The sequence below is a fragment of the Clytia hemisphaerica genome, unplaced genomic scaffold (assembly GCF_902728285.1).
Source record: "Clytia hemisphaerica strain Z4C2 unplaced genomic scaffold, Clytia hemisphaerica genome assembly, whole genome shotgun sequence".
Classification (NCBI taxonomy): domain Eukaryota; kingdom Metazoa; phylum Cnidaria; class Hydrozoa; order Leptothecata; family Clytiidae; genus Clytia; species Clytia hemisphaerica.
In genome coordinates, this window is record NW_027103573.1 from 1,150,951 (window position 1) to 1,165,800 (window position 14,850).

At 37.5% G+C, this 14,850-nt stretch overlaps 1 protein-coding gene across 1 annotated transcript; it reads right to left on the reverse strand.

The window, feature by feature from the left end:
- Positions 1 to 264: 264 nt before the first annotated feature.
- Positions 265 to 14,224, reverse strand: LOC136801191 (uncharacterized). Its single transcript, XM_067057827.1, has 9 exons — positions 14,055 to 14,224; positions 5,576 to 5,957; positions 5,010 to 5,244; positions 4,146 to 4,412; positions 3,101 to 3,281; positions 2,749 to 2,792; positions 2,155 to 2,237; positions 1,785 to 1,967; positions 265 to 1,204 (listed from the first exon to the last, which is right to left on the reverse strand). The coding sequence occupies exons 2-9, from the start codon at positions 5,753 to 5,755 to the stop codon at positions 710 to 712; spliced, it is 1,668 nt and encodes a 555-aa protein (XP_066913928.1). The 5' UTR covers positions 5,756 to 5,957; positions 14,055 to 14,224; the 3' UTR covers positions 265 to 709.
- Positions 14,225 to 14,850: the final 626 nt, after the last annotated feature.

Genomic DNA, 14,850 nt, shown 5'->3' on the forward strand with positions numbered 1-14,850 from the left:
AGTATAGTCGTTGAATGAAAAACATCACACCGGAAAATCTTACTAGAGTGGTAAAATCGGGAAACTGTATCTAGAACCATATTCTCAAATTATTTTTGTTATTCAATTATACCTAGCCAGTACCCGACTCCTAAATTTTGTTGCGCGCGGTAAATAACAGACTGTTTACAAGTCTAGGGGTGAAATAGTGCAGGCTGCACCGGAATAAAGCCACCAGAGTATCATCAGATGTGCTCTTAACTCGAAATAAAACCAAAGTACGCGTTAGTAAACATTTTTCTATAAAATTTCTTATCTTAAACGTATGATTTATAATTTACTGCATGCAAATAAAAAAAAACAATGAAAAAATCAAAATATGTACAAAACTTTAATCAGTGAAAAGCCTCACGGTTTAAAACAATTTTCAGTCCTAAGAAAACTTATGTTTTTGACTTTTTCTACTAAGCGTTCTTCATTTATCTCTTCTCTTATTTGTGCTAAAGAATGTGATATATGATCTTCTATCCCATATAGTCCTACTTAATAAAGTAGCAGAAAACTGTTTTTCGGTTCAGTTGTGGACAGTTTTACCACATTGGATCCGCATTTAGATCTGTTCGATATATCTTGCGTGTGTGTGTAATACGCAAGAAATATCCTCCAATTAGCGCTCATCCCAAACTGCGATATGATTGATCTACAGATGACTTTCAGCGATATGATTGGTCTACAGATGACTTTCCTCATCAGAATTATTATCGACCACAATTTGAATTTCTTCAAACTCACTGTTTTTTGATTTTGTAATGTCTGGTGAAGCTGTTTGACTTCTTGGTGAAATCTGGATGTCGATTCTAGTGTCATTATTTTCAACTTCGAGACTTTCTGAGTTTGAGTCTGTATTTTTGTCATCATTTTCTGGTTGCTTATAAAAGCTATTTTGAGAATTTGCAGAGCTTGGTCTTGCGTTTTCTTCATCTGGAGAGTTACGACCGCTCTTGTTCTCAGACCTCGTGGAACCCGGTCTTGATTTGCTCTCTTCTTTAGGTGAAGCACATCCCCCACTGTTCCGCGATCTCCCGGATCCGGTAGATCGGATGCTTCCGGTCTCTGATGGCGCTGTCGAATTTGATTTCTTTGGCTTGCAACAAACTTTCTCGGCACATTCTTCATCTGGACAAGCTAATAGACAGATATTCTCGTCACCTAAGTGCTCTTCGTCCTGAAAAATTAGAATAATTCTCAATAAATACAACAATATTACTCTGTAAGTAGGCCGTAAAGAAATGAAATGAAATTGAACATTACAAATGACAATAAATAAACAGGTTCCTTGTACCGAGTCATCTCTGGTGAAGATTACTGGTTGAAGAATACACTGGGAACGGAGGTAAGATTGGATTTGCGTTTACAAGGAAAAGAAAAAAAATTTCGACGAGGGCACTTTTATCTAACTATGATAAATCATCGATCAACGTATGAAATAGAGGCTAGTGTATGATATTTTCACTGACCTTTATATAACCCTGGACCAAGCAATACCTGCCATCTTTGATTGGAGTTTTTTTTAAATTGGTACCCAAGGAGAAGCCATTGCAATGCTAAAAATTAACGTCTAACGCCGCTATATCATCAAAAGAATTTGAGGAAAAGTAGACCTAGCGCTCTCGATGCATTTACACCGCTATCGAGTAGTGCCGACATTAGGGTACCAATTTTCAAAAAACTCCGATCAAAGATTTTGCTGGCTGGGATTGAGAAGCTTTGTCCAGGGTATATATAAAAGTCAGTGGATATTTTACCTCAATGAATTCTGGTTGTACTGTCGTTGAATGAATTCCTTCTTTATGAAAGAATTTTTTCATAGAGGTTGAAAGTTCGTTGTAATCATCTGATGACGTAAACATAACGTGTAATGACGCAACAATTCGGCTGCCGGTCAATTGCCAAACATGGAATTCGTGCACCGCTCTGATTTCTGGGAACTGTAAAAAGAAAGGGAAGACTTTAGTTTATGAAATATTGTGTACTTAATCCCTTAACATTGAACTGTTTCAACATCAGCTTTTTCGAAAAAGAAGCTACTTTGCAGAGCGCGAAAAGAAGACTGACGGGTCTTACAATTGGGAACGGTTGAAAAGAAAGTTTAGAGAGGTTCATAGTTTTTCTTACCGTTACGAGTAATTTTTCTTGTAATGTTTTGAGTTGAATGTGCGAAGGAACATGTTGCAACAAAATCGTACTTGATTCTTTCACTAGAATGAAATAAATAATATTGCCATTGAAGGTCCTGAGCATAGAGCCAGTAATTGTAATTTTCTTGGTTTACCATGAACATAAATTGATGTTCAGTTCATTCAGTTCAACGAGGCCCCCCCCCAGCGGTTTGCGTGATGGCTTGATTGGGACTTTTTTCTTGCGTGATGGCGTGATTAGAGATTTTTTTTGGCGTGATGGCGTGATCAAGATTTTGGCGTGATGCGTGATAGGGCAAAAATTTGAGGCGTGATGCGTGATTTGCGTGATGACAAATTTTAGCGATTTTCGTGATGCGTGATGGAGAAAATTTTTTTGCGTGATGGCGTGATTAGGGGTGCCGCTGGGGGGGGGGGCCTCTTCAACTTCAGTTCATTTTATTTCCATTTGTGAAAACGATTAAATTTTGACTAAAATACATAAGACGCCGAGGGTATATCACTCAGGTGTCAACAAGGGCGTTGTAAATGATCAAGGTTTCGTTATTAAAGTGTACGAAAGGAAACTTACAGAGAGGTACTGAGGTCTTCAAAATAATACCAACCATGATAATACTGAAATTTGAAAAAAAAGTGATTAAGAGAAGACCGCGTAATGGACGTCCACCCCTGTATCATGAGGAAGGGAAAGGGATGCAGAAACGGGCTTGACAGAATATTCGATACAAGTGTTACCTAATGAGATAAAACATTAGATCAGTTTCAACCTGGTAGTACGCGAAATATGATTTGGGTTGGCCGCAAAAATATGACTAAAGATACTGCCAAAATTTCTTCTTTCCTCCAGCCACGTTCAAGTGAAAAAATATCTGTAAAAACTACATTGACTTTAAAGAAGTAGAAATGAACAGCGTTCTACTAACCTCATACCAGGGTCAACGTAAAGGGTCCACCTCCCTTCAAAATATTTGATGATAAGGGCTGCAATGATGACGATCACCGATCCCAGGGCGTCACCCAGGATGTGAAGATAGACACCCCTCATGTTCATCTGTTGTGAAGATTGGGGTGCTTTTGACTTCTTCGACTTTTTACATTCTTTGTCTAAATGAAGGTGGAAAAAAGATGGGTTGAATGTAAAGTTGATTCTGAAAGAACCGGACTCTCTTTTCTCGACAGAGGCTTTTTGTTTAAACATGGTCTGAGAAAGGGCTAAAGGGAAGGGAATTCACTTTCTCTTTTATGCAGACATGGTTAAGTAGTCAATGATGAATCACCCGAAAGCGGGGATCAGTAAATAACTGGAGAGCATAATTTAATCAGTGCGTTGGTGAACTGTTGAATAATGACTTTTCAAAGGAGTCACATGCAACTTTCTCAGCTTTTGTTGAAGCAAAGCTTTCTTTCATTAAGATCAATCTTTTCAGCGTGTAAATTTTTTAGTAAATTAGACTTTGAAGAAAACTTTCGACAGCCGAAAGAAATTGACATTTCTAAAAGATGATTGACAAGGGATAAGGATATTTCTTGAATGTTTCTTAAAAACAGTTGTGATAATATGTTTGTTGTCGAAAAATACGGAATAATCTCAACATGCAAACTTTTTGTTTCAACCACTACGCAAACACACGTATCTTTCTGTTTACTTTGGCAGCACGTTCTCTGAAACATTAATTATGTCAAAATATGGTTCCACTTTTGTTGGCGAGTCGCCAATTTATGTAGTTCTTATAAATAATAAGTGTTTGCGACTGGGACAAGCTGGAGTTTTTACAAGCTCTTATTTGATTTGGTTGGTCGTTAAGATGTAATAAAAGAATCTTATTACTTTTCTAAAGAACGCGTCATCTCTATCACTTTAAATGACCAATTAGTGAAGTATCTTGTAAAAACTCCAAGGCATCTCATGCGACTGGGTGTAATATTCGAATTTCTAAAATACAGTAAGGAAAGATTTTTCCCAATTACCTGTTTGCTCCTCAACGTTTCCATCTTGGAAATCAACCGCGATGACGAATTCGTGATTCTCGCGCGGTGTGATGGTCTCATCAGCATCAAAAGACATGTTGTGTATCCCAACAGTGGTTCCTTTGATCGATTTTAAGTTAGTATGTTTGTCCTTAGGTGTCTGGAATTCAGTGACGTCATCGTGAGCGATTTCTTCTTGGTGAGAGTGACCATGTGAATGTCCGTGGCCACCTCCACCGTGACTGTGACCATGTGCTGAACCGTGACCTAACGTGCCGAATAAAAGAAAGGTATGAGAATGAATAAGAACCTTTTGGAGATCACAGTCGTTAAACTAAACAAGATTGTGAAATGATGTGTAAGCAAAATGTTGTACGAAACTCGGCTTGTAACAGCTGAGAGATTCTTTACTGAGCGAGCATCTGCTCTACTTAATCTACACCATAGACACTTCCGGTGGAAGGACTTTGGCTTTCAAAGAGTGTTCGATGCACACAGTAATTTCAGGTCTCTGACCTCCTTCACATCATAAAGGTTGTTTCTACGTTATTCATCTAACGTTAAAAGAATGCCAGGCAGACGTTGTTTCGACATTCATGGGTAACGGAACATATCTGGACTAGTGATCATTCGGCTTTTTTTACGCCAGCCCTTGAATTTTTGTTTCTGGCGTGATAAGGACCGGGGTAAGGGATCGGAAGTAAATTAGGGCCAGGCTGAAATGGAAAAAAAATATATTTTGCCGTAAAAAGGGCCGGAGTAAAAGGGCTGGCGCTAAATTAGAGCCGCCGTAAAAAGGCCGATTATGTTGGGTGTTTTGTTCAACTAGAGTCTTGTTAAAGGAATACGGAAAAGACAACTCACCATGGAAGAGAAACATCCCAATGACATTGATCAGTAATCCTGTTCCTCCAACGATCAAAATCAAATCAGGATCATTCAAACCTTCTGGTTCCACCAACCGCTTAAACGCCTCCACCAAAATGGAAAAACAAAGCGCCACCAGAAACACACTGTTCACCAAAGCGCCCAAAACTTCTGCCCGCGCCCATCCGAATGTATTGGAAGTGAAGACATCTCCTTTTGTCATTTTCGAATACTGAAAAAAGCAAAAGAGGTGGAGCTATGCAAATCTCGAAAATAACTGGTGTATTGGATTTCAAAATCAATTTTCTTGGCAAGCAAAACAAAGATTGATGCACACTTAATGCGGTTCGATTTTTTTATAAAAAGTGAAAGATTCGTATAATATAAACACGTTATCAAACAAAAGATTTTCGAGTTTAAAACTTTATTTGTCTTTGTAAGTTGGATTGTAGAAATGCCAGGGTGAACGCAAAAATGAGTTAAATTTAGCTATGAAATAGCGAAGAAGTCTTTCAGCCTACCCGGTTCGGCCGGTTCTGGCCTAGACAAGTAAGAACACTTACCCTCATCGCAAAGAAGCCAACAAAAAGTGAAATGATATCAGACAACATATGGAAGGAGTCGGCGACAAGTGCCATGGAATTCGTCATATAACCGACGATGATTTCGACGAAAAAGAATGACGTTGTTAGGAACATCATGGAATAAAAGGTCGGGTTTCGACCTAACTTCATGCAACCCATTATGTCTGAGAATTTCTTGTTTTCGGTCAAATTGTCTTTCGTACCAAATCTTTTAAAGATGAAATTGCAATGAATCTTCTCTGTTGCTTTGGTTTTTCTTCAGTCTCAAGTTTGGTCTGCAGTTTGAGTTAAGTCCTTTCTTCGATGAGCACTGGGTCTTTATAGCGTCTTTAAGTCACACCATTAATATATCTTTAACCTCCTGGAAACAGAAAAGAATACGTAATTTGTGAAAGAAAAATAATCTCCCATCAGGGGGTACGATCGAATTTCATTAAAAAAACAAACACATACTTCAAACTAGAGTGCCTGCCAATTATATTTTAGACAACACACAATTAAAGAGTGCTTCAATGACTAAATAAGGAGCTATCTAATCTGTGAAAACACTTCATCGTATTGATTGTTTCAGACACAAGGAAATAACTTTACGGGATTGCATCTCTCATTAATATATCTTAAGATTTTTAGAATTTCTCCTGGATTTCTTAATGTTTAGGACGGGCACGAAAGACAAAAACCCCTATACTCTTCACACAACGTTGTTTCGACGTTTATCTAACGTTCACAACGTCCATATCATGTTAAATGAACGTTGAAACAATCTTGTGTGCCGGCTGGGTGATGGATCAAAATGGCAGGCTGTCTATGTTTCTGCACTCGTCCCACAAACCTAAAATATTAGTATCCGTAATTGGATAAATGGATTTAACCTGTTTATAGTCTACATACTGCCTCTTGATTGGTCGGCTGCTTCTGATAGGAGCGCGTGCAAAAATTGAAGGTAATTAAGGAAAATTATTTTTTACTCAGACTATGAAGAAACCTTTGGTAAAAAAATCCCGGGTGCAAAATATTAGAATTTCGACTTGTTTTTAGAATACTGTGAGGTCATTTAAGGTACTCTGAGTACATTTTAAGTTAAGCCAATGGGTACTCTGTGTCACAGACCCGCTGGGACCCAAGCCCCACTGGAAAATTTGGCGAAAATTTCGTCCTCGGTAAGAAAATACCATGGAGTTTTAGCCCCAGTGGGAAATTGACTTATTTTTCATCCCCACTCGAAATTAAATGTTTAAAAGTTGCACTCCAAAATCATCCCACTTAATTTTTAACCTTTGAACAATAGAATTTCTATACCCATTGGGATTTCAATAGGAATTTTTATCTCCATTGAGGAAAAAGTTCCACCGGGGTTTTTGAGACAGGGGCGTATGGGTAATCGCAAGGGTATTCTTGCATGAAGAAAGCTAATTTATCGAGTAAAACACCAAATTAAGTTCATAAAAGTCGTTCGTCTATGTAAGCCTAGTTATATCTAATATAACATAATACAGATTTCACGTATCGCTTCTTAACTCCTATAGAGCACCTTTCGTTGCATCAAACTTGATTTCAAATGAATCCCTTTGAAATAGGTTAATACCGGATAGATAAATCTTTACAACAGTGGCAACCGCACGGGTTGTTACGGTAGTTATGGGTTACCGATTCCTGGCTTTCTTTCTTTCACTGAGAATTTCATTATTTGGAACCAAGGGTAACTGGCACCAATTTATATCAGAGTTTTCAAGAACAATAAGAACACAATTATAATACGATTATTTTTACCAAATAATGCAAATAACATGGGCCGCGGCTCCACTTTGAAAGTGGTAGGGCCATGGTTTAGTGTCTAAGGAGGTGTCACCATGGTTGGCGCCGGCGGGAGAAATCTTTGAAAATTAGCCCTTCTGGACTGCTTAAAACAGGTCTTTTTCAAGGTTTTTACGCAAAACTTAACTGAATCAGTAAATTTTCCTTTTGCTTTGAAAAAACGTGGTCGGACCAAGGCCCGGGTGCCCCCCCCCCGCTGCTGCGGCCCCTGACTACAAAGTCCAAGACAATTGCCTTGACCATCTTGATGGTTTAAACCAAGCTCGTGTTTATGGTCCAAGCCTTCATCCATTCCAGAAACAGATCAAATAACAAATTTGATATTAAATTCCAACTTTTAAACGATGTGATGAAAGAATAATTGCCAAATCGATAGTGTAAAAATAACATTGATGAAAAGAAAAGTGAAAAGTCAAATTGACACATCGTCAACTAAAACGTCAAAAGGATGGGCCAGTCATCGAACTTAAAAAGCATAATAGACAAACAAACCCATTTAACACTGCCAGATGATAAATCACGTATTTAGAAGCTATAATTCTAACTGGTCTTGTGATTGTCTGGGTATCTAGAAATTTAGTAGTTTTGACCTGTAAAGGTCAGAGACGATCTCGTATCTTATTCTATCAAAATAGTAATCGGAGAGTTCGGAACATTGAGTTTCAAGCCCGAAGGGCTAGAGGTCAATCTCTTTGGTAGGATTTGAAGCCAACAAATCCTACCAAAGTTGCGCGGCCTTGAGCGACTCGCCTGGTTTTTACACAAATGACAGATTGAAACTATAATTTACCGCTTAATTTCGAAAAATATATCACTCGAAAACAAAGGAATTGCTAGATTCAATCCGTCATCAAAAATACGGCGCATATTTTAAGGCTTCTATTTTTCTTGCCTGAGAAAGGTAAGAGATTGACCTCTAGCCCTTCGGGCTTGAAACTCAATGGTTCGGAATGAAAGTAATCTGTTTGTAGTTTACTGATACTATCGTTCCGACCAAGACGGTCAAAAACAACAACAATAGTAAACTATTTGTGAAAAAAATGCAACCAAATAGAATTTCCGAAAAAATCCCAAATCCTTCAAATCGAGTCTAAGATATCCCGTGCACTCATTAATTAGATTTTACCGCGACAAATCAAAAATTGTTGTTTTCATCAAATATTAATGAATTAATCTATTTGCATCGGTTTTCTATTATTTTGTATCAACATTCATTGTTGCCCTTGCCAACAATTGCGTATTTAAAACTTTGTGCACACGTTACCTGCAAAAAGTTCGAAAAGTTTGAATGACGGTACACTCCCACCCGCTGACCAACACTGAATGTAACAATACTTTGCGAGTTATAAATATTTTTCTGATAGAGTAAAAATAACATAGCTTGTCTTTTTGTCTTTCTTTTCAAATGATTTTTCCTTTAATCAAATTCTTCTTTGAAAAGCCTCCACGTGAGATAAAATCAATGTCGGTGTACGAACCAAATTTCCCCAAAAAATATAAATCAATGAGACACAATGAAGACGCACTTTCCAGAAGAACTTACATAGGAAACTCGTCCGGTGTTTTTACGATAATCTGATGTATACATGACGGGTCTGAACTGTGAGGCAAATTTTGGACTAAAAAGCTAGAGCTCTCTAATCTTTCCCAGGCAAGAAAAAGTGAAGCCACTTATTGCCCATCCAGAACGCGCCTAAAATGCATCGCAATCATGACGACGGATTGTATCTAGTGGCTCTTTTGTTTTTGAGGAATGCATTATTTTAAATCTAGCTATCGATTTTACTTTCAATCCGGCGTTTGTGTAGGCTACATTTCCCTCCTAGGACTCTCGAATCTAGCCCTTCAGGCTTAGAAGTCAATGATCTTTGCACACAGGATTTACTCAAACACAAAGCTCGAAAACCTTCAGGATGTTTTGCTTGTCAAAAAAACCAAAAGCGAAAGAAAAGCCGAACAAAATATTTGTGGTGAAAAACGGAGGTTAGATAAATGACAACCTGAATGTTGTCAAAAGGGAAACTGTCAAAAGTAGACGAGTCTCCTTTCCAAAATATGGTCAATAAATTCTACGGACTTTTTTGCATGACATACTACAGTACAAACACTGTATGGCCTGAAACGAAAGCTGAAGTAAGAAACGTTATTTCCCCTTCAGTTTTGTTTAAGTTACTTGGTGAAATTTAAAAAATCCACGATAAAAGATGAAATGCGTAATTCTAATTTCAAACTGATCATCTAAAGATACAAGTAGCCTAAATAAAACAAGAAATAGGACAGGCAAATATAAAATTGAAATCAAGCCTTCGACACACCACCGACAGGCGTAAATAAATAACTTTTACAAACATTCCTCTTTGTATAAAGTTTTGGAGACAAGAATCCTCAAGCGGTCGTGTCTCACCAGGAAGTGCTTACGTTAAATGTACTGTATTATCAATCGAAGGTCCAGTTCTCCCGGACAACCCTTTAAAAAGCTAAGGGAAGTGCCATAGTGTATTCATCTTCTAAAGGTCCTATTTCATATTTCTATATGACCTGCGACCAAAAGTACCATTTCAAAAAGGAGAACATTAAAGATTCAACACAAAAAGTAACGGAACTTGTCAATATTCAAGCGAAAGGAAAAATCCGGGCCTGAAGCACTTGCAAAGTTAGCACCAAAGCGTTCTTCCCTCGTGGTCTGTGTGACTTTAACGAAAACGTAGATTAAAAAATATGCCAACGTATTTTACTGTGCACCATGATAGCCTAGCATTCGCCCATTGGGTTTTTAGAAAGATCTCCTGACAATTCATTTTTTTCGACTCAGGGAAAAAGAGAACTTGATCAGTTAAAAAAATTGCACGTGCTCTAAAACAAAGACACCTGATACCTGTCACACTAAACTACAGCGCAAAAGCATAAGTGTTCGGAGCTTTCAAGCTCGGAAAGATTGAATCATCATCTTGATTTCCTTCGGCATTTTGAATTAAAACACAAAAACTTTAGCCTACGAATGGTCAATCAATCGAAAATTGTTGTCTTTAAATAAATCTTCGCAAACAAACTGCTCCACCTCTATCCAATTATCAAAGGAACCAGTTTTGCTTTCGCTTAACCTTTTCATTCAAACTTCAGTTCCAAGTGGAGTGCTATATACTTCAGCCTGTCATTGATGATACTAAATAAACATTCCAAGATGAGATGAGTGCAAAAAATATCACTGTTGCTGAGAAGAGACCAATGGCATACGGAAGGACATCTCTCAAAACAGAGCTAAAGAAAACGTTTGAACTATGTGTTCTGCACACGGGACTAGCACAACTGTAACGAAAACAGTCAAATCTTTGTTTTCTCATTATATTTCTGACGATTCATCTGAGAAACAATAGATGCGAGTAATCCCCAGCCCAGAGAAATACTTTTTGTAGAGTTTGTGAAATATGTGAAATTTTTACCCAAATTTGAGTACTGAATCTTGAGAGTTAGTTCATATAATGTTTCTAGCTCACCCAAATAGAGACTTATACGCATGCGTAGTTTATTGGCAAAGCGCGCAACGGTATGGGCCTTTAAAACGCAACTGGTCGAAAAGATTTACTCCTGTAAATTTGTATTGCAACTCTGCAACAAAAAAATATGTTGACACTGCCAACACTGCTGGGCCTTTACGCCGCTTAGGCTTTCTTGTTATTCTTTAAACTTCTCCGTTGTTAAATAGCGTAAAGTACAAAAAGTAATGAGTATGTAGGGGTGGTAATATGTCGTTCTTTGATAGTTTGGGTCAGGGTTAGGGTTTGTCGTTTTTTTGTGGCTTTATAATAATTATTTGTCGTTCTTTTTAGATTGTCTGGAAACGTTAGATGAATAGTCTATTGATGGGATTGATGGCAGAGATACTTAACATCAGATGTTAAGCATGGCCTTATCTTCTGCACCCGACTCATCACAACCATAAGACCAATGGCATACGGAAGGAATACTCTCGAAACAAAGTGAAAGGAAAAAGCTTGGAATAGCTGCATGTGTTCGGCACACGAGACAAATGTTATTGCAGCTAAAACACTCAAATGACTTTTTTTGACTCTATAGAATCGGTAAATCAGCCCAAAGGGTAACAACCTTTTTGACGGAGTGTGTCACACAGCATTAAAAAATTTTCGTCAGCCGTCACCCGGCGTCAAAATTTTCGAAATTCGATCCAAAATTGTGAGTGACGGATTTGAATGATAAGAAACTTCACTAATTTTCATTTTTAAAAAGGCGAACGAATTATCTATTGATCTTGATTCTGAGTTGGTGATGAAAAAGTCTATCGGGGAATGCCCGTTGTTCCAATGTTGTTTTTTCCGTGAAGGGTGGACGCAATCGTAACCATTACATCGTGATTTTTGCACTTATCACACGGGACTGTGTTTCCATTTGAAGGGAAGCTTAACTTTTCACAGTGTTTAATGTTTTGAATGGTTTGAGATATTGAAGTATGCGGTTGAATCACGTTTCTACTTAAGAAATAAAACTTTCTTTTTTTCTATTCGTTGTATATTAATCCGGGTTGACTACTGTTTTCCAATTGAAGGGCGAATGCCTTTTTCCTCCTTGTAAACCTTGAGATGGACTTAGATAAGATTTTTTTTTCAACTCTTAGCGCAATCTCAAAGGTGAAAAAGAACTCTTAAAGGCCGGAAAATACATTGGCCCCATTATCCCCTACGTACTCAAAGGTTATTACTACGAAAATTTGGTATGAATCATCTTGTTTCCAGACTTTTAGAGGGACAATTTTTAATACTATTGGAAAGAATTATGTAATTCGAAAGAAATCTATTGATGTTTTACTATACAAAAAAATCGATCAGTGATAGCGCAAACTTTAAGAGGGATTAAAAACGCAACGACTGGCAAGTTTTACTTTTAGTACGCTTGCGTTCTAGATTTATGGAAATCTAAAATATGGTACCCACGTTTTCGTAAGAAGCATTGACGGCGCAGTGGTTTGCGTGAATGTGTGAATGTACTTTCTCACTTGTGTGAATGCGTGATAAAACATTGCGTGAATGCATGAATTGAAGGTCCTCTAGGGGGGGGGTCCTCATTGATAAATCAATCTTGGACTATATGATTCTCAGAATCCCAAATATGACGTCATGATTCTCCAAACGTGATAGAAAGGTTTCAGCAATAGGTGACAGGTATGTATGGTCTAAATTTGTTTTTGTATGTTGATTTTTGTGGTCAAGTTTATTTTTGAGACCTACTTCCCAAGTATCAATGAGTAACAGTGTGTCAAAGATTTTCTCCTCCAAAGTTTTGAACCGTTTGCAAAAAATACAAAATCTGCTTTACTTTGACGTTATATTATTAAAGACATGAAATTGTTCGGGCAATTTATTTCCAATGAATCAAATTAAAGATTTTCCACAGATTTAAGGGAGGCTTGCAAAAAATTGATGCCAATTTTAGAGAAATCGCTTGTAGAAATCATCTCGCTAAGTAGCTGTGAGTTAAATGAATTATTACTTCTTGTTTTGAAAAGAAGAGTGCAAAAGAAAAAAACTCGTGTGCAAAATGTTTGAGTAAACCTCTGTTAATAGAGCTCTTGCCTTTAAGCACGGCGGTTAGAAGAAGGGGGGGGGGTATAATAGGTGCTGAGCATGCGCAGAACTTACGGTCCATTATTCGGCCTTCAAAAGGTCTCTCCAAACTAGATAAGGATACAAAATCTATCAAATGAATAAGGAGAGGTCATTTTCGAATCTTCTAATGGCCATTTTGTGACCATTTTTTGTCATTAAAGGATATTTTTTTCGCTAAAATCTATTCTCTATTTGATAGGAGAGATCACAGTTTCATCGATAGAAAATTATGTGAAGCAGCCTGTAGATTGAAGACAAAAAATATGATATTGATGCCACAAGAATCTCTGTTCTAGCTTAGTTTGGGGCCATAAAACCTTTAAAGGCTTGGGGACACAAGAAGCTTCTTTCGAGTTGGTGCAATGCAACATGCTCCATCCCACCAACCTTTCTCGCTTCTCTCACTTTTGTCCCAGGGGCAAAAAAAGAAACCATGAGACACGGGCTTTTTCTCTTGTGTTGGTGGGATAGAGCATGTTGCATTGCACCAACGCGAAAGAAACTTCTCGTGTCTCCAAGCCTTAAGGGTCACATGATGATGTTACTCAACTATTGCGCCCGTTACCCTATTAACCACTTTCAGGATGTCTTTCAGCTAAAACCATGAGACACGGACTTTTTCTCTTGTGTTGGTGGGATAGAGCATGTTGCATTGTAGACGATGTTATAGTAAAGGCGGGAAAATATGGCGGATGGCGTTATGGCGGTATACGGAAAAAAATCGGCGGTAGAGTTTCGAAGAAACGACTGTAAACTCTTTTCGGCAAAAAAACCCGTTTACGAATTTTCTTCAGCTTTGGGCTTTTTTCTTAGATAGTGATTCGTCTTAGACTATAGCATAGTCTAGTTGCATTGCACCAACGCGAAAAAAACTTCTCGTGTCTCCAAGCCTTAAGGATCACATGATTACTGTTGCACCCGTTACCCTACTAACTACTTTCAGGATGTCTTTCAGCTAAAATCATTTCCAAGAAAACAAAGACCTACGCAAACCTAAATACTTTCTACTGACTCATCAGTCTTACCATCCTTTGTCCTGTGACATCTCCTCTTCATATATTAAGGTTCGAATTACAAAAACTTCTGCAAAAATGAATCAATTTTCTTTCAACAAATGGTAAGTTTCCAGACTGTCAGAGCTGTAGGGTGTTGAATACCCCCTTTCAACGAAGATTTTTGTATGGTCAATAGCTTTCAATAGATTGAAAGACATTAATTCTTGATGAGAAACAAGGAAAGGTTGATCGATAAAAATGAACGTAGACTTTGCTTTTTTTTTGACACCTTATGCTCACCATTTTACCGTTTTAAATCATAAATTCTGAAGTTCACATAATCTTCTAAAAAGTAGATAAATGATGAGAAGCAAGTTTCAAAATAACGAACAAAAAGTAAAATCAACGATATTTCCTCGACTTCAGTTTTTCATCAAGTACACGTTTCAAGTTTTTTTGATAAGAACATCCAAAATTTTTGAAGCCTTCAAATGTTCTTAACTTTTTGAGTTTTAAGCCTAAAAATGTTCTTAACATGTTCTTATTTTCACCACTTTTTGAGCAACTTTGTCCATTTTCCTAAGAGATTGGGTGTTTTAGAGTCCCCAAAGCCTTAAAATATTCTTAGCTTGTTCTTAACATTTTGACCATCTAAGCCTCATGTTCTTATATATTGTGTTCTTATATAAAAAACCTGTATTAAAAAGTATGTGCAGTTGTATCTCTCTCTAATCATCAAGGGGCTAAGACTTTTCTTCGAATAAGATTGAATGATACAGGGTTGAATTAGGGAGAGTTAGTGTCTGTACTGTAAATGTTCCAAGTT

What these genes read in the sequence shown, in the direction of transcription:
- LOC136801191 (XM_067057827.1), bottom strand. Translation starts at nt 5,755, where the DNA reads ATGGGTTGCATGAAGTTAGGTCGAAACCCGACCTTTTATTCCATGATG. An exon ending in TTGGCTTCTTTGCGATGAGG is followed by an intron (nt 5,245 to 5,575) that starts GTAAGTGTTCTT and finishes TGCTTTTTTCAG; the next exon opens with TATTCGAAAATGACAAAAGG. An exon ending in AAGAAAAATTACTCGTAACG is followed by an intron (nt 1,968 to 2,154) that starts GTAAGAAAAACT and finishes TTCTTTTTACAG; the next exon opens with TTCCCAGAAATCAGAGCGGT.